The 25,554-nt window shown below is 43.3% G+C and overlaps 1 protein-coding gene across 3 annotated transcripts in view; it reads right to left on the bottom strand.

The window, feature by feature from the left end:
• Positions 1–25,554, bottom strand: part of SFMBT2 (Scm like with four mbt domains 2) — a 74,773-nt gene that overhangs the window by 22,714 nt on the left and 26,505 nt on the right. For all 3 annotated transcript variants that reach the window (XM_078376493.1, XM_020778160.3, XM_073002510.2), the window contains 8 exons: positions 20,190–20,287; positions 17,918–18,019; positions 16,199–16,346; positions 13,635–13,717; positions 10,578–10,704; positions 6,882–6,995; positions 2,379–2,421; positions 998–1,068 (listed from right to left, as the gene is read on the bottom strand). In XM_078376493.1, coding sequence (XP_078232619.1) covers positions 998–1,068; positions 2,379–2,421; positions 6,882–6,995; positions 10,578–10,704; positions 13,635–13,717; positions 16,199–16,346; positions 17,918–18,019; positions 20,190–20,287 — 786 coding nt within the window. The remainder of the gene's footprint in view (positions 1–997; positions 1,069–2,378; positions 2,422–6,881; positions 6,996–10,577; positions 10,705–13,634; positions 13,718–16,198; positions 16,347–17,917; positions 18,020–20,189; positions 20,288–25,554) is intronic.

Below are 25,554 nucleotides of genomic sequence, written 5' to 3'. Positions count from 1 at the left end.
AACTGCCATTAATTGACAAAAGAGAGGGATAGAACACTCAGCAGAGAGGTGGGTCTCTCTCTTTGAATTCAAAAATTGGAAGGAACTATTGGTTAGTGCTGGATAGATAGACAATCACCCCAGCCCAGAAAAAGCCCTCCCAGACACTCAAACCAGAGACAACATGCAAGTTTATAAATGAAATTCCAACAATCCAAAAAATCCAAAGTCCTATCCTTGATCTTTAGCACTCAAACATCATCCATCCATCCATCCATCCATCCATCCATCCATCCATCCATCCATCCATCCCTCCATCCCTCCCTCCCTCCCTCCCTCCCTCCCTCCCTCCCTCCCTCCCTCCCTCCCTTCCTTCCTTCCTTCCTTCCTTCCTTCCTTCCTTCCTTCCTTCCTTCCTTCCTTCCTTCCTTCCTTCCTTCCTTCCTTCCTTCCTTCCTTCCTTCCTTCCTTCCTTCCTTCCTTCCTTCCTTCCTTCCTTCCTTCCTTCCTTCCTTCCTTCCTTCCTTCCTTCCTTCCTTCCTTCCTTCCTTCCTTCCTTCCTTCCTTCCTTCCTTCCTTCCTTCCTTCCTTCCTTCCTTCCTTCCTTCCTTCCTTCCTTCCTTCCTTCCTTCCTTCCTTCCTTCCTTCCTTCCTTCCTTCCTTCCTTCCTTCCTTCCTTCCTTCCTTCCTTCCTTCCTTCCTTCCTTCCTTCCTTCCTTCCTTCCTTCCTTCCTTCCTTCCTTCCTTCCTTCCTTCCTTCCTTCCTTCCTTCCTTCCTTCCTTCCTTCCTTCCTTCCTTCCTTCCTTCCTTCCTTCCTTCCTTCCTTCCTTCCTTCCTTCCTTCCTTCCTTCCTTCCTTCCTTCCTTCCTTCCTTCCTTCCTTCCTTCCTTCCTTCCTTCCTTCCTTCCTTCCTTCCTTCCTTCCTTCCTTCCTTCCTTCCTTGAAAACACATTGTGTTTATGGTAGTGACATGTCAAAGGCAACAGGCTCTTCCGTGTACCATTTCCCAAAACTCACCTATTGTGTCTACCTGTGGAATCACACAAGGGTCATGAAGATTTTTCCCATCAGGTGTTCCAGGAGGTAACCTATTGGATGACAGAAGGCTGCATTTAAACCATGGAAAACTTGAAGAGGGATTGGGGCACCCAGCGGAAGATAGAAAGTGTCTCTCATTTATCCAATTACGTCATTCTCTCTGTCACAAATATTCAGCTGAAGTAGCCAAAACGGCACCATGCATGCACAAGAGACAGAGATGTTGGCAGGCAAGAAATTCTAAAGTTTATAGAAGCAGGAGTAAGCTATGGAGGTTATTTTCCCCTCCCCATACAAAATATTACAGAAAGTTTGAAATTACAAACGTCTCTTTACTGTACACGTGCTAGCGACCAACTGAACAGATCAACAATTGTGACTAACAAACAAAAGAGAGGAACAGAACACCCAGCAGTGGGGACAGACAGACATTTGCTACATCTGAGAATGCAGAGATAGGAAGATTTAAACCTTCCCTCCTCTGACTTCTGAGATCTAAGAGCTAAGGATTACTACATGGGAATGAATGGAAGATCATCTTTGACACTTCTAGTGGCACTAATACAAGAATCTCATAAACACAACCACTAAGAGTTGGGAAAAGCTTTCCTAAGAGTTAACATTTTTAAAGAGGTGCCCTTCAAACTGATAGCCTGGAGTCCTCTTGCTTAGTGTAGTGACTTGCCCTGGAGTAGACCCACAGAAATAGTGGAGATTTGGTGAGTCAGCTCCTCCCGAAGTTCCGTTGATTCAAATGGACCTACTCTAGTCGCAACAAACTGCAGCACCCTAAGTGGCCACTGTGGTTATTGTTCTGTGCTGTCAAGTTGAAAGCAACTGATAGGCAAGGGAGACATTTAAGGAGCGGTTTTACCAGTTCCATTCCCCCAGTGAGTTTCCACGGCTGAGCTGGGATTCGAACCCTGGTCTCCAGAGTTGTAGTCCATCACTCTACCTACTACACCACACCGGGAATCTCCCAAGTTGCAATTAGAGTAGGCCTATTTGAACCGATGGCACTGAAACAGAGGAATTGACTCAGCAAATCCCCACTGATTCAATGAGCCGACATTAGTGCAATTTGCTGCATTAAACAACTGGATTTTTCCACATCTATAAACACATAGGCTGGTATCAATGCAAGATGCATTACCGCATACACAACTACCACAGACCAGCAAAGGCACATTCTGTCCACATAAGGGACCGATTTCTGGGAAGGCATCTGGGCAAACACAACACTGTAAGCCATAGAACATCAGCCATTTGCCTTGGCAGTTTTATGCCATCCTAGAGTGTAAATCTTATTTATTTACATATTAAATCGGATTTGTTATTTACATTTTAAGTGCCTACTTACTGCTTTTCGGGCTGCACGACAGCAATCTTCCGCGTCCTTTGTACTGCAAATTGAGAGGGAAAACAACAGTAATTTGTCAGGCAGAAACCAAAGAACGAACAAACAAACAAAAAATAAAGAAGCCAAAAAACCAACTGTTGTGGTCCCTTAAAGGCGAACGGTTGTATTTTAAGTGTGAACTTTTGTAGATCAAGGGCCACTTCCCCAGAACAAGAATTCAGAACAAGAATTCGCAAATGTCTGAAGAATTCTATTTTTCTTGACTGAGGGGGTGGGAAGTCCCCATGGAAACACCAAACAAAAAAACACTGTCACTCTTTCACAAACTCTGCTAGAGCAGATGAACAGGATGCCCCTCCCATAAAGCAGCCACCACATTGATTGATTGATTGATTGATTTGATTTATATTCCGCCCTTCTAGACAGTGTCTACTCAGGGCGGCTTACAATAAAACATATCATAAAACAGTTAAAACATCTGAAGAGGGGAAGGATCAGCAGAAGCAGGCAAATAATTTGGAGAGACTCATTAAGTGAGTGAGGTCTCTGGCTGCAGAGCCAGAGGTTGGGAGTTTGATTCCCCCATGGGGCCTCCTGGGAGAAGAGCCAGCCTGGGTGGCCTTGGGCTAGCTGCACATGGCGCCAGGGCCCCCCAGGAAGCATGGCAAACAATTTCTGAGTATTCTGTTCCTGGAAAGTTCTGAAAAAGGTTGCCTTAAGTCCGACTTAATTTGGCAGCACATTACAGTGGTGCCTCGCATAGCGATCGCTCCATTTAGCATCAAAATCGCTTTGTGATGGACTTTTTGCCATCGCAAAAGCGATCGCTTTGCGATGGTCCCTATGCACTATTTTCGCTTTCGGCCAGCTGATCAGCAGTTTCAAAATGGCCACCAGGTAAACAAAATGGCCGCCCGCTGTGTTTTCGCACGGATTCCTCGCTTAAGAGGCACTGAAAATGGCAGCGCTATGGAGGATCTTTGCTTAAAGGCGAGTTTTAAGTCCATAGGAATGCATTAATCACGTTTTAATGCGTTTCTTTTTTTTTGTAACAATTTTATTTTTAAGATAAGGGATGACAAAAAGGAAAAGGGGACTTGGGAATTTATGGGGAAGAAGAGAGACTATAACATGCTAACAACCATTCTAAACTTAATGCTATATCATAGTTTTAAATTGTTCTGTTTTCTCTTTTCTGCCTTTTAGATTAAGCACTCATTTCGGTATATGCTATTTACACGTTGCCTGTTAATTTAGTCCATTTGTTGAATAGGTCCCATCTTTCTGTTGCCTTTTGTAGGGGGTAGTCCTTCATGACTTCTGATAAAATGTCCATTTCTGCTAATTCCCGTATTTTTTCAATAAGATCTTCTTGCTTCGGTATCATAGGACTTTTCCAATTTTTTGCATATAAAATTCTAGCTGCTGTAACAATATACATGACTATATGTTTCTTTGACTTATCTATGTTATCAGGTATCATGCTCAATAAAAACAATTCTGGAGTTAATGGCACATTACAGAGAATTATTTGTTGTAACATAGTATGTACTCTTTTCCAGTATTTTTTCGCCACTCCACATGACCACCACATATGATAATAACTTCCCACTTGTGTTTCACATTTCCAACACTTATTTGATACATCTGTATACATCTTTGACAGTTTTTCTGGGGTCATGTGCCACCTATAAAACATTTTATATATGTTCTCTTTAAGATTAACCGATTTTGTAAATTTTATGTTACTTTGCCATATTTTCAACCATTGATCAATATCAATATTGTGCCCTATGTTTTGTGCCCACTTTATCATGCATTCCTTAACCATTTCATCCTGCATTTTAAATTCCAACATATAGTTATACATTTTCCTGACAAATTGTTCTTTGGTACCTAACAGCAGCTTATCAAAAGTCGTTTGCTCTGAGTAGAAACCCTCTGTTTTGTCTTTTGCATATCTAGATTCTAACTGTGCTCTAGGCCACCAATCTATATATACATTCTGTGACTCTAGTTCTTCCTTAGACCTTAATTCACCATCCTTTTTCAATAGATCTTGATATCTTAAAAAATTTGCTTTTGTCATAAGTCCAGATTTCGTAAAGGCCTCTATCGGTGACACCCATGCAGGTATTTTATAGTAAATTTGTGGTGTAGTCTTTCTCCACATTCCCAATAAGGCTCTTCTTATCATATGTGAGTTAAAATTCTTTTGTTATTTATCCTTTTTATACCATAGGTAAGCATGCCATCCTAAGTGTAAGTCATGGCCTTCCAAGTTAAGTAGTCTAGTGTTTTCTAGGGTTATCCATTCTCTTATCCAATCTAGGACACAAGCTCTATAGTACAGCACCCAATCCGGGAGACCAAAGCCACCCCTCTGTTTAGCGTCCTGCATTGCCTTAATTTTAATTCTTGGTTTTTTGCCTTGCCATATGAATCTCATAATTAATGCATTTCTATGGGCTTTTAAATTTCGCTTAGCGATGACATCGCTTAGCAGCGATCTTTTCCGAACGGATTAACATTGCTAAGCAAGGCACCACTGTATTATTATTATAACAGTAACAACAAAAATGAAACAGAGTGTGCTGCTTATATACCGCCCCATAGCACTTCAAGCACTCTGTGGGTGGTTTACAAGCTAATTACGAAGGCTACACATTGCCCCCCCGCCAGCAAGCTGGGTACTCATTTTACTGACCTCGGAAGGATAGAAGGCTGAGTCAACCTTGAGCCCCGGGTTCGTGAGCAGAGTTTTAACGGCAGTACTGCAGTTTAACCACTGCACCACGAGGCCCCTCCAAGCTAGTATGTCTCTGCCTTGCCCAGAGAAATGAAAATCAAGTTCCTGCTGGATATATCCATTAAGGAACGAAGCAGAGAGAACTATTCATAGTTGCTTTACATAAAACCGATATCATATTGAAGTAACTTTTCTTCATATCCTAATTGATTTACACATTCATTGATGCTGGGGGCTTCTACTTTTTTCCCTCTGCTCCTGGGGGCTTCTACTTTTTTCCCTCTGCTCCTGGGGGCTTCTACTTTTTCAAGCTGCAATGATTTGAGTTGACATATGGAAAATAGGAGAGCACTTTTCAAATACTTGAGAGGTAGTCCTCCAGAGGATGGGCAGGATCTGTTCTCCATCATCCCAGAGTGCAGGACACGTACGAATGGGCTCAAGCAATAGGAAGCCAGATTTAGGCTGAGTGTCAGGAAAAACTGTTCAACTGTTAGAGCAGTACAACGATGGAACCCATGACTTCGGGAGGTGGTGAGCGCTCCAAAGCCGAGGCATTCAAGAGAACATTAGACAATCCTCTGCCAGATCTGCTTTGATTTAGATTCTTGCATGGAGCAGGGGGTTGGACTCAATGTTGTTACAGGCCGCTTCCAACTCAATTATTCTGTGATTGTATGACATTTTCTCCTCTGAACAGTTGATCTGTTCTTATAAAGACAGGGGGACACGTCTGTGGGTGGTATTTTGGTGACATAGGCAGTCAGAGCATGAAGGTCAGGACCACAGAAACAGACCCCGGTGTTCTCCCCCTAAATCATCCTCTGAATTTTTTTAAAAAATATATGAGATTATTGCTAGTTCATGTTATCACATTATTGCTAGCATTAATATACAGTGGTGCCTCACTAGACAGTTACCCCGCATGACAGTTTTTTTGCTAGACATTGACTTTTTGTGATCGCTACAGCGATTCGCAAAACAGTGATTCCTATAGTGGTGTCGAACTGTGGCCCTCCAGATGTTCTTGGCCTTCAACTCCCAGAAATCCTGGCCAGCAGAGGTGGTGGTGAAGGCTTCTGGGAGTTGAAGTCCAAGAACATCTGGAGGGCCACAGTTCGACACCACTGCATGGGGGAATTTCGCTGGACAATGTTTGGTCCCTGCTTCGTAAACCGATTTTCACTATACGACAATTTTGACAGCTCCTCCGCGCTCGCAAAACGGGTGTTTTGGGGACCTAATCTTCGCAAGACAGCTATTTAAACAGCTGATCGCCAGTTTGCAAAGCGGCTTTCCTATGGCCGATCTTCAATAGACGATGATTCTTCCGCATTGGAATGCATTAAATAGGTTTAAATGCATTCCAATGGGGAAATGCTTTTCCCTAGATGATGATTTCGCTAAACAGTGATTTCAGTGAAATGGATTATCATCGTCTAGCGAGGCACCACTGTACTAGTTTAGGTATTACAAACAAAAGAGAAACGGCTTAGACAAAATAAAAGATGTTCCTATTATATGCAGAGTCAGAAAATACTGTGATCTCACTGGGTATAAGGTGGTGGTTTAACCTGGTGTAAACTTTGGAAGCCAGCACCCAAATTAGTGATGTCTCTAAGCTCTGCTCAAAGCACAACCGAGGTCATGTTATAGATTTCAGAAAAATCTCCTCGTCTTCTGCTGATTAAGCTCTAACTGCTGAAAACCCGGGTGAAGGTTAAGAATATAAATGTGATGTTTCACGGACTCACAAACTGCTTTATGTGGTGCCAAAAGCTTGTAAGCGTTCGCCTCGCACCAACCGACTGGGAATACATCCATTGATTCAACATCGACGATGAATTCTGGAGCAGGCGCCGGTAAGCCTATAAACACAGATTTATAAAGCAATTTTTTGAAGCTAGGAAAGCTGTAACATGAGACAGAGAAGTATTCATTCCTACATAAATGATACGATGTGCGGGGGGGGGGGAAGGGATAATCCCTCCAATCTAACAGCAAGCATCATTCATCGTCTACACAGTCTCAAAACACATAAAGAAGAATAAGGTGCTATTTACAAAGCAACAAAATTCTGCTTGACGTATCTATTTACAAAAGCATTCCAGTTATATATACCGATCTCCACATAATTAAATTTGTGGAACTTCTTATAAATTGCTTTACACACATTCTTTTAGTAACCCTACAACGACCCTGTAAAGCGAGCCTTTTAGTCCACACAATGATGATTACGATGATGACCACGAGGGTTAGCAAACTCAAGTCACACGCCAGAATCCTATGGCTTAGGTTTGCCAACCAAAATCCGAGCAGCAAATTGGTCGCTAGCTAAGGAGTTGCTGCTGGCATTCTGTGTCACAGGCCAAGCCACATGACCAGCACGTGACGAGGAATGCAAACACCAACCGCTGAACTAGTAAAAATTCATCACTGTGATTTATATTGTCGTACTTATATTGATGTAAGTAAGCCACAGGATTCTAGTCCGTGTCTTGCTGAACTCTACACATTTAGCCACCTGCGATAGGTTTGTGATCCTTCTGTTTAAGGTGTTTTGTAATGAAAGAGTTATGCTTAATTGCTGTTCCCTCTCAGTTGTTGGCCCTTTCCCGTTCTGTTTAGTTTTAGATACATGGCTTAGCTGCTGCTGTAAACCCAACAGATCTTGGTGCAATTAGCTACTCTCTCCTAATAAGGGGCCGAGACACATCTTAGTTGTGCAGCTGGGCAGGAGGCCAAGTGTATGACCAAGCCACTAAGCCCAATTCACTGCAGAGACTGAGGTTGCTGTACTTTGGGCACATCAAGTGAAGGCAAGATTCATAGGAAAAGACAATATGGTGAGGAAATCCTGAAGCCGACAGAAAAAGAGGAAGACCAAATGTGGGATGGACTTCTTTCATAGAGGAAACCACAACCCTGAGCTTACAAGAGCGGAGCATGCATGTTGAGGGCAGGGCATTTTGGAGGTCATGCATTCACAGGGTTGCCATAAGGCAGAGGCAGCTTGACAGTGTGTAACAACAACCACAAGACCACAAACCATAAGGTGAAGAACACCCATAGGATTCTGGCCATTGATTATTACCGGTAGTTTGATTGCTCTGACTGTTGGATTTGTAATTTCCAGTGCACTTATTAATGGATTGCAAGCAATCTCCAGAAGCTGAAAAGCAAACCCAAGAGAAGCAAGAGGTTGAAATGAGTACAGATGATCTGGGAAGCGACAGATAAGGAATCAAGGAAATACACTGTGCAGCCTGTGTCAGGTCATGGAATAGATGAAATGGGACTGTATCCTGTGAATTTATTAGCGTGGAATTGGATCTTTCCTCCCTTTTTTATAGAGACATCTCCAGTGCGCAAAGGACATACATTATTGCTTATAGAAATGGAAACCTTAAAACTCAGTATTAAATCCTAAAATGAGCTAGTAAAAATTAACAACCTGGATCATAAGCAAAGTAGCATAATAGTGATTGAGGCCCAATGTCAGAAAGGAATATGCTCAGTCTTCTTGCCAAGGATGATGTAGCAGTGGTGGGGAGCTGAGCTTCTTCTTTCAAGCTGACTTATCTCGTCCCGGCTGTAGAGCCAGAAGTTGGGAGTTTGATTACACCCCCCCCCGTGCCTTCTACGAGATGCAACCACTACAGGACCTGTTGACCAGAATCTTATTAGTTTTGCCTGCCTTCATGACTCCACTGGGGTAAACCTCAGCTGTGAATCGTCCCAGGCTATGAAGCCAGCGTAGATCAGCAGTTTCCAAACACTCCAGATGTTCTTGAACTAAGACTCCAAGAAGCCTTTGCCACTAGTGGAGCTGGGCAGGATTTTTTGGGAGTTGTAGTCCGAGAACATCTGGGGATGCAAGGTTGGGAACCACCAGCATAGATGTTTGTATATCAGTCTGGTGAGCCAGTGAACAACAACAAACATCTATGGAGACTTCATAACTTACGGCAATTCAAGGTGAAAATTGACACAATGGAATTGGGCCAATACAGTGGTGCCTCACTTAACGAGTGCTTCAGTTAACGACGAATCCGCATAGCGATGATTTTTTTGCGATCGTTTTTGCGATCACATTGCTGCTGCCGGGACTGAGAGATCAGTTAAAACATCACATGGTGGCTGCATGTTTTATGTTAATGCAATTGCCACTGTGTATATCTGACCCCCAGAGATATGTGCTCTATATGTATCTGAAGCAGGGCGATGCCTGGTTACTCAGCTACTAGGGAAAACTCAAAACATCCTGTGCCCACTGAAATACTACCATGTTTGAAGGGGCATAAACTTTCATGTGCTGCAGTCTGTCTGATCTTGGATACTTTTAATTAAGCATGGAGTTCACATAAAATGGGTATGAATGTGTATGTATATGGACCATCTCCCATGTTTCCTGCCACAGAACAAGCAGGCAGGTGAGCGGGCCAGCAGAGACACTGTAAAGAGGGCTTTCGTGAGAGGTTGAATCCTGAGTGCCCAAACCAACAGCAGTTAAACTACCTAGAGTTTTCTCCCTACACATCTGGGGTTTCTGTTAACGAATTACCCTCTCCTGCACAGCTTTTCGGGTGAACAAGTTGTCAGGATTCACTGCACACCACTAGTTGTGAGAGGTTCAAGATACAGTAGAACCACAATATCCATCTAAGCCTGACCACCGCGGATGCTGGAACATGTGGAAATAGTGAACACTATACATAGCATTGTCTCTGGCTCCCTTGAGTGGATGGTTCTGGTAAATACATTACGGAAATATATACAAATACGTATTTTTATGGATTTTTTTCCATTTGATATTTTCAGGCAGCAGATAAATGAATCCGTAGATGCTGATCCTGAGAATAGAGGCATTCTACTGTACTGTAATGGTGGGAACCCTTAAGCTGCCAGTCCTGGCAAAGCCACCCTGGAAATACATATACCGTATTTTTCTGTGTATAAGACACTATTTTTTCCTAAAATCATTACACCAAAAAACTGAGGGGCGTCTTTTACACAGAAGTAAGCTGAGAACACGGAGAGAACAAAATGGCCTGTGCCTTGCCTCTGTAAACAGGCTTCCTTCAATCAGGAGGATTAGCTTCCTCCAATCACGAGCTTTACGGAACTGACGTCAGCTGATGCTGAACAAACCAATTGGAACACACCTTGTTGGAGGTGGAGCCTGTAGGCTCAGATGCAACAGGGACTCCTAATGTCCGAGCATTCTGAGCCCAGAGGCTGAATACTCAAAGCTATGTTTTTGGGTTAGAAAAGTGTGGGGGTGTCTTATAAATGGGGGCATCTTATAAATGGAAAAAAATACAGTAAATAAGCATTTCTGGGGGTTTTTATTTACTATTTTCAGACAGTGGATAAATGAATTGGTGGATATTGATCCCGCAGGTAGGGGGGTCCTACTGTATTGCAGTAGAAAAGACATTCTAACTTACCTTCACAATGGAGCCACATCAACCTTCCTTTTACTGAAGAAACAGAAGCCACGCAGATCTCAGCTGGGTTTTTTGGGTTCACAGCCTCAAGCTTCATGTTTTTTGTAAAGCCTCGGCTGAAGGATACCTGAAAGAAGTTCTAAGTAGTTACCAGACACAGGTTTGTTCCCTTTTACTTCTGCAATCCGTACTGTTTTATTTTCTCACTTACTTCGGCATGTCTGGGTCATCTAAAAAAGGCATTCTGCCTATACTCATCCCAGGGCTGTCTCTGGTTAAACAGGTATGGCAGGTTTTGCATCTGTCTCAAAACCCTGCAAAACCTGTTTAACCAAAAGGAACAGGGGCACAAAACACCAGCAGTGGCTCCTTTGAGGCACTGTGAATTCTCTAAGAAACTGTTTGGATCCAGCCAATCTTAGCAGCAGCTGGTTCCCACTGAAATCAGTGGAACCTTAACATCATGATTAACTTGTCCTATTCATTTAAATGGGACTCAAACAGAATTAACTGGCTTGGGATCCCGTTCCGGTTCATCTTTCATTTATAAAGATTAGATAAGTACAGTGGTGCCTCGCTAGACGATGATAATCAGTTCCACTGAAATCGCTGTTTAGCGAAATCATTGTCTAGCGAAAAGCAAATTGTCGTCTAGTGAAAATCGGTTTGCGAAGCAGGGACCAAACATTGTCCAGCGAAATTCCCCTATAGGAATCACTGTTTTGTGAATCGCTATAGCGATCGCAAAAAGTCAATGTCTAGCGAAAAAACTGTCATGCGGGGTAACTGTCTAGCGAGGCACCACTTGTACATAAAATGCATGCGGAGAGAAATGGAAGAGAGTAAGAAGTCAGCAGCAAGGGCCTTTTTCTTTCTTTACACACACACACACACACACACACACATACACACACACACAATCAAATAATCAAGAAACTGGCAAAATTTCAAAACCCCAGATTTCAACTTTGAACACAGCCACTGTTGGCCCTTCTTGTGTTTTTCATGCAAAATGAGCACAAGCTTTACTATCCAAGCTGTTTCATACTGTGAGCTGAAAGATTAGACTTTGGTATTTGACTGTGGAGTTAGAGGTTAGGAGTTCAATTCCCCTGCTTTGCATCTCAGGAGAAAAGCCAGCCTGGGTGGCCTTGGGAAAGCTGCACAGTTCTGTGTGTAGGGGGGGGGGAGAAGAAGGGAAGGGCAAACCTCTTTCAAGTGCACCCTACCTATAAAAACCTGGAGAGGGTACACATAAGTCGGAAAAGACTTGATGGCATGCAATTCTTATTATGGTAAACTACCTTGCGTGGAAGGAGAGCGGAATTAAAAATAGCTAAATGAATAATGGGGAGTCAGCAGTAACTGCCTGCTGTGGCAGGCCAGCTACAAGAACCCATTAAATGCTGAGGGCAGCACTTTAAGGAGCCATTTCAGCTTCATAATGGATGTTCGAGATTCATCATCATGGAGGGCGGCTTTAGAAGTACCGACTAATGGGGCTGGCTGATTGGCTGAAGCTCCCACGCTGATGATTAATGGGGAAACCGGAATGATCTGCATGGTATTAATTGAAAAACCCTAAAGTTAGCTCCACAAGTATAAAATAACATGTTTAAACAAAAGCTCAACGGCTCTCAGAGCAAAGGTGTTCGCCTGCACTGCGAGCTGAGAAAATGCAATGTTCTCCTGTACCATGCCAGTGACCATAGGCAGTGAGTCAGTCCTCCTCATCATTCATTAAGGTGCATCATGTGCGACCAGCATTTTGGGGGGGGGGATGTTTTTTGGACGCAGCTCTCAGAATCTCCCAGCCAGTAGCATTAGCATCTGTATTAGCCAGGGGATTCTGGGAGATGTAGCAAAAGAGAGAGGATAACGTGACAGAACCTGAGAGTATGTACAGTAGGAACCCCTTATCCACTGGATCAGTATCCACTGATTCGTATTGACATCATTCTATCATTTTTGAGATTATATCCCATTACAGCTTTTCCCACTCTTTTGTTGGCTATGAGGGCTACTCCATTTCTTCCACGGGATTCTTGCCCACAGTAGTAGATGCATGATAATCATCTGAGCTGAATTCGCGCATTCCTGTCCATTTTAGTTCGCTGATGCCCAGGATGTCGATGTTTATTCTTGCCATCTCCTGTTTGACCACCTCCAGCTTCCCAACGTTCATAGATCTTACATTCCAGGTTCCTATGCAGTATTTTTCTTTACAGCATTGGACTTTCCTTTCACTTCCAGGCGCGTCCACAGCTGAGCATCCTTTTGGCTTTGGCCCAACCACTTCTTTAGCTCTGGAGCTACTTGTACTTGTCCTCCGCTCTTCCTCAGTAGCATGTTGGACGCCTTCCGACCTGAGGGGCCCATCTTCCAGCGTCATATCTTTTATCCTTTTGTTTCTGATTATGGGGCGTTCTTGGCAAAGATACTGGAGTAGCATTGCCAGTTCCTACTCCAGGTGGATTGCGCTTAGTCGGAACTCTCCACTATGTCCTGTCCGTCTTGGGTGTCCCTGCACGGCATAGCCCATAGCTTCTCTGAGTTACTCAAACCCCTTCGCCACGACAAGGCAGCAATCCATGAAGGGGACCGATTCAATAGGCTTAGTTATAACTCACTTTAGTACAGTAAGTTGCAATCAGAGTAGGCTCATTTGAATCAATTAGACTTACGGGGGAGCTGACTTTCTAAATCCCCATTGATTCAATGAGCCTACTCTTGTGCAACAGACTACCAAATGTAACAGAATTTTGGCTATTATCTATATCAACACTTTTCATCACACTTCAGCATCTTCTAAGACAGTGGTCCCCAACCTTGGGCCTCCAGATGTTCTTGGACTTCAACTCCCAGAAAAACCCTGGCCAGCAGAGGTGGAGGTGAAGGCTTATGGGAATTGTAGTCTAAGAACATCTGGAGGCCCAAGGTTGGGGACCACTGCTCTAAGACACAGAAAAATGGAAGTTAAGGTGATACACGACGATGCAGACCTGGGAGGAGCAATGTCACCTGTAATGAAGGTAGCAGAACAGGAAGAAATCTTACATTTCTGAAGCAAGACTGGGGAGCTGCTTCTGCTCCACTTTGCTTCAAGTAATCGGCCCAGTCAAAATCCTGGCTGGAAAAACCTGGAGGGAAAAGAGAAGACAAAGCTTGTCATAGATATATCAACCTGATGCAACCTAATGGCCTTCAGGTCTATTGGACTTCAACTCCTGTGCTACCCAGCTGGTACAAGCCATGATTGGAGATGATGGGAATCGTAGTCCTGATCATTTGGAAGCCATTGGGTTGGGAAAGGATGCACAGCTACAGCTTTCATGTGGCATAAACATACCTAGGTCACACGGATAGCATTTCCAGAACTAGTACCTCCATTCCTGTCACAAACCACATTATTGTAATTTTACAAACGTTGTGCCCAATGGCTAAACTGAAGGTCATGAGTAGATTATCTTTCTGGGCTTCACAAACCATGATTTATGAATCTGGCAGTGAGCAGCAGATGGCTTCCTCCTTTTACGTTCTAGCTTGCACACCTCATTCTTGAGTTCCATTAAGCCAGCATGCTCTGTTCTATCTAAGCTGAAGAACCCTGGTTTAATGCTGGTTGACGAACTGGGCCCACCCTTCTTTATTACTCTGGTTCGTTATCCAACATTAAACCAAAGTTCCACCATTTGGAGGTAACAGTAAACCTGGGATCTGTGTAAGCTAAGATCAAGGCACCAAAACCAGAGCATGGATAGAGGGACATGCAAGACCATGGCTCATCTTTAGGGATTATCAACCGGATAAGATTTGTCCACATGTAGCAAAAAGAGGTTTTTGGCTACGTTCAGAAGATCAACAGATAATAAAGGAACTTGCAGATGTAATCCTGTAGCCGTTAATTCTTAATATTTGAGAAAATCTTTGGAGGCTTCAATGCAAAGTAACAGGATTTTAGCCAGTATGCGGCAGCTCCCTATGCGCTGTTTTGGCTTTAAACATTCTCAGACATTGTGCTGTGTGTGTGTGTGTGTGTGTGTGTCTCAAATGTGAGAGGTTTTCAACCCACATGCACACCAGAGAACAGCCATGTCCTAAACACGGGCAAGTTCACCACTTTTAAAATGTGAATTGTTTATGAATTACGAAGTGCCCCAAACTGAGCAAGGAGACGTTATTACCGTGGCTGGCATCAAGCCGCAGCCGAGGGGGCACCCAAGCACAAGGCTACACGTTTTGCAAAAGAGATTTTTTTCTGAGCTGCTAATGGAAATGCGTTCTTCTTTTAATGGCTTGTAAAACTGCACAATGGCCGTTAACACTTAAGAAGAGGTCTATAAATCCAGCTTAATAAATATAAACAGCGCCAGCTCAGTGCTTATGTACAGTGGTAGCTAATGAATGTTAATTTGCCACCTGGCATCAAGTAGAAAGAGTCCCAACCTATTTCGGGCCTTGGGAAATCTATTCTTATTGTTCTGCATACATTCCTTCTGTACTATTAATCTGCCTTAGAAAAAGGCTGGGATGGAGAAATTCAATTACGAACACGTTGCCTCACCTCCTCAAACCAGGCTCTACTGGAAGAATGGTGCAGAATTTATTTCATATTTTAAAAATACCTACTTTGAGTTCACTGTTCTGCCAAACACTGCCCAATGCTCAAACGTGCAAAATATTATTTATTTTTTGCTGATGGGTAGGCTGCCGGCCCACAGAAGGGAGTCTGCTTAAGAAATGACTGAGCTTTTTTTCCACTTTTCACATGCTCCAGATTTTTCCAACATTCAGAAGGAAATGCACAGAAAACCCCAAGGTGTTTTTTGTTGTTGTTGTTGTTGTTGAGAAAACTGGGAGGGGGGAACTGTGTGGTGGATATTGCTGCGTGGTGGATATATACTGCATCCTCATATGATGCCTTTAATGGATTTTGGAAGGGAAGGACCTTTCTGGACTGGGATTGCTACCAGTCAACTCAGGAGCAGCTGACTGTTTCCCTCTCTACCTCTGAGTTCTTTTCCTACTCCTGCTGCGACCTTTTTCCTGTCAGAGTTCAGTTAGTCTCTCTATGGAGTCAGAACAGTTAAAGTGAAGTGTTTTGTCAGCAACATAACCAGTCAGTCAGCAAATAATGAGTTGACCTCAGTAATGTAACTAGTTAACATTTCCACAAAATATGATATTTGTTTTTTATATAAGAACAGTAAGTAAACAGGAATATTTTATTCTTTCTAATGTACCAGAGTCTCTGTGAATGCACTGAAACACAGTGCCAGTTGAGGTACAGTAAACTAACAAATGAGGGGAAATCTACTAAGGGAGACTGTTATTCCATCTGCTCCATACGTAGGTTCCTGCCAGATCCATTTTTATCTGCTCATTGTCCTCCCACCAAACTCTACCACACCAAATCCCAACAGGTGCTACTTAGCATACCAAAAGGAATGACTCTCCCATATAAGGCTCTGATGCCAGCATCTTCCACTCACTCAAAACCAGTTGCCCATCTCTGCTTCTGGATCGCACAATCCTGTTCTCAAAAGGAAATACAGTCCAAGGAGCTAGAGGATCGTAGGATTCTGGAAGCCCAGAGCAGCTTTTTATGCAGCAATACGAACCTTTCGGAGGTGTCAGGTGGACTCCGTTTTTCAGGCACCACTGTGCCGGCATGATCCCTAAGGAATCCGCATGACAAAGGATGGTGGTTTCCCTTGCCTCCGGACGGACGTCGTCAATGGTCACTTGAACGAACTGGTCGTTAAAAACCTGAAGGGAACCAAACCAAACAGTGTGAGATCCATGGGGAAGATCCTGCTGTTGCACACAAAATGTTTGGCTGTGAGTTCTTGCAGGTCTTCATTTCCTTTTGGTTTGCATTAAAGCATTCTGGAACAGGGGGCCAGGGAGACATCTCAGAAAGGAAGGTGTGTAGATCCCGTATGACAGTGGTCGCCAAAAATCCTGGCCAGCACACCTAGTGGTGAAGGCTTTGGGGATTTGCCGCCCAAGAACGTCCGAGGATCTAAAGTTGGGAGGCGCTGCCATACGAGATCCAAATACGTATTCTGTACAACATTTCCCCTGTTCCTTGTAGTTAGTTTCATCCTCCTCATTGGGCCACACACTTCCCCTTTTGCAGATTCAAATTCTGTCACTATCAATATTGCCTACTTGGGATTTTGATATACAGCAGGAGCCCCATGGGATCAGTATCCACTGATTCACTTATCCACGAACTGAAAATATTAAAAGAAAAATCCTAGAAATTTGGATTTCTAAAGGTGAAGTTACTAGAATAGGCCACTAGAGGGAGCCAGAGACCATGCTATGTACCATATTTTCCGTGTCTAAGACTATACTTTTGTCTAAAATCTTTAGACTAAAAATTGAGGGTCATCTTATACACAGAAGTAAGATGAAGAGAGAACAAAAATAAGTGGAGGGGAAAGCAGGGATCAAAGTAATCCTGCAGGGCTTTGATCCTTGCTTTCCGCTCCACTTGCTAAGCCCCACTTAGATTTCTTAATTTGGGGTTAGAAAAGTGGGGGAGGCTTCTTATACATGCGGGCATTTTATACATGGAAAAATATGGGTACAGTGATGCCTCACTAGATGAATGCCTCGCAAGACGAATGGTTTTGGCAATGGGGTTGATGACTCGCACAACAAATGTTCCTAAGGCCGTGCTTCGCAAGACAAATGTTTTCCATTTTTTGTTCCTGCATCATGCTTGCTGACTTTTAAGAATCTTTCTATGATGTTTTTTGATTGAAATTTTTAAAATCGTCTGCACAATATGTATGTCTTTAAAGAACACTTAAACCCTTTGTAAACCAAATTTGACTTTGTTCTGACTTTTTTTGCCCATAGGAACACATTAATTAGATTTCAATGCATTCCTATGGGGAAATGCATTTTTCAAGATGAATTTTTTGCAAGACATTAACTGCAGAACGAATTTAATTCGTTCACTGTTTACAAACACTGTTTACTGTTTGTTTTCCAGCATCTGCAGGTATCTGTGTGTTGCTACCGATCTCCCGTGGATACGGAGGTCCTGCTATATCATCCACCTCTATTTTCTTCGGAGACTTTGAAACTCCCAATTCTTAATCCCTATTTCTTTTTTAAACTAGTCATCAGAACACCTTCCAAATCCAGGTGTTAGCCTCCTTCTCTTTTTTCCCCAGAATATCTGTGGCCCTGAAGTGTGCCCTCATGGGCCACACTCAAGCTGAAAGGAAGGAAAAACAAATGCTAGTCAAAACCAATGCCACCTATTTGAAGAACCGTGCCAGTTGTATCTGTCCCCCCCCCCCCCGGTTGAGACCTCTCACCTTAGACACTGTGGCCGGACAGACACTGCAGGGTTCTCGTGTATCCACCACCTCCAGTTTCATTCCCACTGTGAACAAGTGGTTCCTTAAGTCTGCATGATCCTGCAAGACAGAATCAGAGGAGCCCAAGGCGTTGTTCACATCTTCTGGGAAATCCTAGAACTAAGACGTTTATTGATCTGGCCATCCACCCCTGGTTGGTTCTGGTCTTCAAAAGAGCAGGAACAGAGCTTGGGCATGAAATCAAACTTGGCCTTTGTTCATCCGATGGCCACCCTCCCAATACTTTAATGAGAGTATAGATATTCTAGAGTTCCAGAGCCGGGGAGCAACGACAGAGAAGGCCCTCTCCTGTGCCCCCACCGAGTGCATCTGTGAGGGCGGTGGGATGGAGAGAAAGGCCTCTCCTGACGATCTTGATGCCCAGGCAGGCTCATAGAGAGAGAGATTCAATCTTTTAGATAGCTTGGACCCAAACTCTTCAGGGTTTGATAGGTTAAAACCAACACTTTGAATTGTGCCAGAAACGGATCGGCAGCCAATGGAGCTGCGGTCACAGGGCAGTTATATGTTCTCTGTAACTCGCCCCCGTCACCCGTCTGGCTACTGCATTTTGGAGCCTCGGGAGTTTCCGAACAGTTTCCAAAGGCAGCCCCACACAGAGTGTGTTACAGTAATCCAACCGAGATGTAACTAGGACGTGTCTCACCACGGCCAGATCAACTCTTTCACAAAACGGGCGCAGCTGGTGCACTAGTTGTAACTCTGCAAAGGCGCTCCTGGCCACTGCCGAAACCTGGACATTCAGGCTCAGAGATTAATCCAGGAGAACACCCAAGCTGCACACCTGTGTCTTTGGAGGGAGCGTAACCCCCTCCAGTACAGGCCGCATCCCTATTCCTTGGTCTGCTTTTCGACTGGCCAGGAGTACCTCTATCTGGTCTGGAGTAAGTTTCAGCTTATTTGCCCTCATCCAATCTATGACTGACACCAGACACTGATTTAGAACTGAAACAGCTTCCTTAGAATTAGATGGAAAGGAGAGATAGTTGGGTGTTATCCGCATGCTGGTGACACCGAACCCCCAAACCTCTCCCGTGTTAAAAAGCATGGTAAGGAAGCAGAACCTTGAGGGACTCAACAGGCCAATGGCCAGGGCGTTGAGCAGGAGTCCCCTGGGACCACCTTCTGAGTTCTCCCTTCCAGGAAGGACTGGAGCCCCTGTAAAACAATCTGGCATTTAGCAGCCGCCGTTTCAACCTAGCGAACGTGTCTTGACAGCTGTCCAAGCTACCCAAGTCTAAGCTAAGGGGCAACCAATCAGAGCAGTGTGACAGTGGAACCAGTTACCTCGGGAGCTGGTGAGTGCTCCAACACTGGAGGCGTTCAGGAAAAACTTAATCCCCTGGCAGATCTGCTTTGATGGTTTTCCTGCCTTGAGCAGGGGGTTGGACTGGATGCCCTTGTAGGCCCCTTCCAACTTCACTTCTCTATGATTTCTATGATTCTATGAATATCCTTTGCCCCCTTTCTCTCACATAGTAATGGATAAATCTCTCAATGCTGGCTTTCTCTCTGGTTGGTTGTGGGTTTTCCGGGCTGTTTGGCCGTGTCCTTAAGGTTTTCCTTCCTAACGTTTCGCCAGTCTCTCTGTTTCTCCGTTCATGAGAAATGTTTTGGTTCATCTTCTTTTTGCATCACTATGAGACTATTTTGCAAAGTTCACATGAAAATTCATGAACACATTCGTGTGCATTTTTCCTAACAAATGCGGTTTTTTGCACCCTACTTTGCCCAAGATATACATTTATTTTGCATTTTACTGCTTTTCATACAATGCTCTCTCTCTCTCTCTCTCTCTCTCACACACACACACACACACACACACACAGAGAGAGAGAGAGAGAGAGAGAGAGAGAGAGAGAGAGAGAGAGACTTTTAAGCATTATTTTGATCACAAAAGGAAAACTGTATCACAAGATAGGGGCATTCGGTTTGCACATTTCAGAGGTGAGGACTGTGCATTAGAATAGAGTAAATTTCTCACTCATCCCTTGTTTCATGAGCTGCGAATCACCTGCCAGCCAGACTGGACAATACTGTGCGAGATGGACCGACAATCTGAATCCGAGGCAGCTTTATCTGCTCACCAGCTGCTGCTCAATATTCTCTTCATTCAACCAGAATGGACACCAGCCACCACGACTGCGAGCCGGAACAGATCAGAAGATTTCGTTTTGTGGTTGAAAAGAAGGAATAATAGATCTTTTACCTTAAATACTTCCATTGGAAGGGGAAATTTTGCTGCTTCCATAAGGGCCTTATCCAGAGCGGCCTGCCATTCTGGCATCGTTTTCAGAGAACAGATTTCTACACGGAACAAAAGGAGAAATCACAGGAGGGTCTAAGGAACCTTGCACTCATTTCTCCAAAACATTGTTAAAAGTGTTAGTTAAAAATGTCCCAGCTCAATTAGGACAGACCTTTGGGCCAGGAAGGGGGAAATATAGCATGTGGGAGGTGCAAATTCCGGAGACACTAACGCTAGCTAGTCCTATGCATTAATGGCAATAGTTTCAAACATTTTAATTTGGCATGAGAAATATTATGATTGTAGTGAGTTAACACATCCATTAATTTTAAAACAAATTACTGAAGATTTTTAATGGCCATCCATGTTCACCTTTTCCTCAAAACCAATTGCCAATAGCAACAAAAAGGAGCGAGAAGCGTTAATTAGTCCCCAATAATAACACAACTTATGTTTAACTTTTTAAAAAATGAATGACGATAAGGTTGCTGACACTCTTTTTTTTACAATACAGTCGGACCACCGTATCCACAGTTTTGTTTATCCGTGGGCTGAAAATACTGAAAATATTAAAAGAAAAAAACAGAGAAATGCATATTTCCACAATGTAATTATCAGAAGCCACGCTATGGACAGGTTTGCTATAGTCCACCATTTTTGGCAACCACGGGGGGGGGGGGGCTCAGAACCGACCCCCTGTGGATACAGGGGCCCTGTTGTACAACTTTTTAACAATTCTCACCTTGTTGCATTAGAGGCAAGAAAGAAATAATTTTCCAACAAATTAATTCCAACCTCTGTCCAGATGTTGTTGGTCTGTAGCTCCCAGTGGCCTCCTTTATCCCTGGCTCTATCAGTCAGTACTAAGAGAAGGCACCGTCCATCATCAAATGGTTCTTTTTGTTCCAAATTTCCACTCTATCATCTAGAACTAGGGTGGGCAACATGAAAACCCAAGACAATTTTTGCACAATTATTGTTCTTTCTAGATTTTAGGGGGAGGATCCTATTATTCAACACACAGAGTTACAGCTCTGGACATCAAGTGCTCTATGCATGCTGCTTAGTCCTCGGTTTGTAGCTATAAAGACCAGGGAACCCCTCGTTCACGGTAACGAGGCACCTGCTTGCACAAGGGGTGTGTGTCAGAAAACACCCCATTGCACAAACACCAGCAAAGAAACAACCACAATAGATGGTTGCATGTATGGCAAAAAAATCCACAGGATTTTGGCCTCGGTTTTTCAGGAAATGCTGAAGTCACCTGGTTTGCTTTTCCTGTATTGAAGCTCATTAGGCACTCATATTTTTGCAATTCTTACCTTGTGGATCACTGCGGTCACTTCACAAGGCAAAGCCAGATCCTGCTTTGACCCAAATCACATGATAGGGGGCATGATCTAACATTAGAACCTAAATGATCTCTCTCGAAGCCCAGTGTTTCACCATTTATTTTTCTTGGCACTACTATAGCCCAGAAACGCATTAGGATGTGATAGTGCGTGCATGTGTGCATGCTTCTGTGTGTGTGTGTGTGTGTGTGTGTGTGTGTGTGTGTTTAATAAGGCTCCCACAATGTACAACCACATGCATGCAGAATTTGCAAGCCTCGTCCAAAATGAGAAAGGAATTCAGAGCCAAAGGCAGGGAAATACAGACTAAATAAGTTCATGATGTGCTAACAGCCCCACGGTCTCATCCACCAATACTGCAAAATTCCTACTGAGAAGCACTAAAGGGAGTGGGTAAGACTCCTGCCTCCACAGCCAGCTGATCCCCAGATTAACAGGCAGCAAGTAGGGGAGGACCTGTGCGAGCCCATGAAGAGGAACTGGCCGACAGGGTCAGGAGCACTAATCTAGATATATACCGGCTGTCTGACAGCAGAGAAGACAGCTCCAAATTTCCTGCGCATTATTGACTGGTAAGCAAGAGGAAGCCCACAATGAGCCATATGTTCTGATGGCTGCCAGTGCCAGATCTGGATAACCACTGCCAGCTGTATATTCCAAGCATGAGCATCTCCCGTTTCTTTCTGCCAACAGGCTTTGGCGCCACCCGAGGTCTGTCTTCCAAACGAGCAGCATTGTCTAAAAGAGGACCGGGCAATTTGGACAAACCTGATTTTTTAGCTCTCCGGAGGCCACGTGAGCCATCAAAAATGACAAACCGCTCCTGATGCAAAATACTATGTGGTTAGACATCTGTTTCCAGTTTTGAAAAAAGGTAGCCCTGTGACATAGTGGTTACACTGCAGTGCTGCAGAAACTGAAATGTACATGACCTGAGTTCAATTCCAATGGGTTCAGGTAGCTGGCTCGAGGTTGGCTCAGCCTTCCATCCTTTTGAGGTTGGTCATATGAGTACCCAAGCTTGTTGAGTGGCAAGTTATGGTTCACATAACTACTGTATTTAGACTGAAAATTGAAGGTCATCTTATACACGGAAGCAAGCTAAGGAGAGAAAAAAACAAGTGGAGGGGAAAGCAGGGATCAAAGCGATCCTGCAGCACTTCAATCCCTTTCCCTCTACACTTGCTAAGCCCCACTCAGATCTATTTATTTATTTATTTATTTATTTATTTATTTATTTATTTATTTAGTTAGTTAGTTAGTTAGTTAGTTAGTTAGTTAACTTATATGCCGCCCACACTACCCGAAGGTCTCTGGGCAGCTTACCACATTTAAAATACAAAAAAAGGCAAAATAATTGAAATGCAATTAAAAATATATACTCTAAATTGCCATCGGACCCACAGCTGATATTATTTCAATTAAAAGCCCTCTGGAACAGGGTTTCTATCTAACTACTTAAAAAAAAAGAATAGATTTCTTAATTTTGGATTAGAAACGCAGGGGTGTCTTATACATGGGAAAAAATGGTATCTTGTAAACTACCCAGAGATTTCTCTAGCATCATGGGGTGGCAAATTAAGTCAAAAGAGCAACAACTCAGTAAGTTCCATTCAAACAGGACTACTCTAACCGTGACTCACTATGCAGAAATAAGTCACAGTTCAAGTAAAACCCTTTCAATCAAGCTTATGTAGGACTCACCAACCCCCCATTGATTCCATAGGCCCACTTGGATGCAATTTAATTTCAAAAGAAACATGCCAGGGTTAAAAGAAAGATGATTTATTTCTCAGTCTGCTTTTTGAAGAATTTGACAAAATTCACATTTTTTAAAAAAATAGTGGGGATCAAAAGATCTTGAGGTTTTAAAAGATCAAATTGCAATAGAAAGCAAAACCAACTAGTCATCAGTTGTTTTAGAAAACTGCAGTAATTTTATGGAAAAGGCAGAACTAATGTCTGAAGCGACCAGAGTCAGAAACAAGCAGGTATGAATCTGGGTGCTAGACCAGGTAGTGGTTCTAACTGCTTACAGTCATCTCAGATTATGTCATGTTAACTTTGGTATTACTCTACCCATTCACACAGCGCTCCAGCATCTTGACGTATAAAAGCCTTTGGATCAAAGCTTGGTAATTCTTTTTTTTAAAAGCAATTAGATAGAATCAATCAGAAAGCCCTCCACTTCTTAACTACTATTTTTTAAAAAGGGACATTTTAATACATTATGAAAATGCCAATGGCTAGGAGTATAAAATATATACATTGTGCCATTGCATCCATGTAACTATAGAAGGAACAAAAAGAGTGAATCCCCCCCCCATTTTGTTACTATTGTAATGCAGTTCCATTATAACTTCACTATAAGAAAAAAGGAACTAATTGCAAATAATTTGGTTTTATACTGAGTTAATTCCAAACTTGGTGGAGCTGGAAGAGGACGTTGTGTCTCACACGTGGCTTGAGATTCTGCCTTCTGCTGTATGACTTCATTGGAGGGGTGGGAATGTGTATGTATACACAACGGAATCAATTTTTTAAAGGATCATGACTGAAAAGGGAAGGGTTAACACTTTCCCTCTGTCTCCACTGCCTTCTCCATGAAATTAAATTACATTAAAGTAGAAATATGAAGCTCTAGCATATGACACATTACGCCACACATTCGGAGCAGTAAAGGCTAGTGGCTCCAATTTTGCAGACTTCATTTGACCCTGAACTTTAAAGGAGTTATTTTATGCTGAACCTATTTCTCAGACTTGAGTTCAGGACACTGGACAGCTCTCGTAAAGTTCAGGCTAACATCTCAGCGTATATATCATCCCTATGAAAATGAAGTCACTGTTTTCAGCCTCACAAGTAGCCCGTGCATGGACTCAGCCAAGTCAAAATATGAGATTCGGACCAAAAAGCCGAAAAATAGAAAGAGACAGATGGAAGCAGAACAATTACACTGAGTGCAAACATGGAATCTCAATTTCTAGTTCACGGCTGGAAGCGTACAGGGAATTTATCCACCATCAAAACTTGGGCTCAAATCCACCAATGAAAATCAACTCATACGCTGAAGGAACTTTGGTAGAGAAAATGCTTCTTGTGTAGCTAATGTATATGTCCAGGTGGCTGCTGGAAATTCTGTTTGCTATTCTATAACAAATGGACCAACCTGTTTTGCTGCTTTACAAAAGCAGCAAACGGCACATTTGCTATTTATAAAGACTGCAGGTGCAAGAACGCCGATGGCCAACTGATGAATTTTGGTTTTATATTTCTGGGCACCGGGGAAAAGTAAAGATGCACACCTGTGACTGCTACGTGTTAGCCGGGAATGCAGATTTACAGGCCAACCTGAACAGATTCAGGATATTAAGAAGCAAGGGTGGGCTTGCCCATTTACCCATTTGAAGAGATTGGTTTTACTCTATCATTCTGTGTCATCACCAGACAAATGTGACTAAGGAGTCTGTCGGCCCACTGATGACAACACATCCTTACAGGAGGGCATCCATCCTCTTGTGCCTGAACTATGGTGGTCCTCTTTGTACCAGGGCTGCTGGAGGGGCCTCAAAACACAGCCCAACTGCCCCCACCAGAGGTCACATGGGCCTTTTTTTTTAACCATCTGTGATTGAGGAAATTTGGGAGTGTGTAGAAGAGTGCTTGGGGACTGTCAGAAGCCTCAGGGGTCTGCTTGAACATACATGTGTATGCACGTACACAAACATAAACAGGTAGAGCTACGCATGGCTCCACAAATCCAACTAGTAGGCCCACTCAGGATGTCTAAATGCAACTCAATTCAGTCTCGAGTGATCTGTGTCCTTATCTGACTTGATTTGTACCCCTGATCTGAACTAATTTGTATGCTATCACTGATGTGAGCTGGAAAACCAGAACAGCAAACAATGTCCCTGTTTTTGCACTGATGTGCATGGATATCTGGAAAGGGGTGGGTGGGTTTAAACCTGGTC

This window comes from Pogona vitticeps, chromosome 5 (genome assembly GCF_051106095.1).
Source record: "Pogona vitticeps strain Pit_001003342236 chromosome 5, PviZW2.1, whole genome shotgun sequence".
In the NCBI taxonomy this organism is placed as follows: domain Eukaryota; kingdom Metazoa; phylum Chordata; class Lepidosauria; order Squamata; family Agamidae; genus Pogona; species Pogona vitticeps.
The sequence above is the reverse complement of the archived record's forward strand: the minus strand, read 5'-3'. Positions and strand labels throughout refer to the sequence as shown.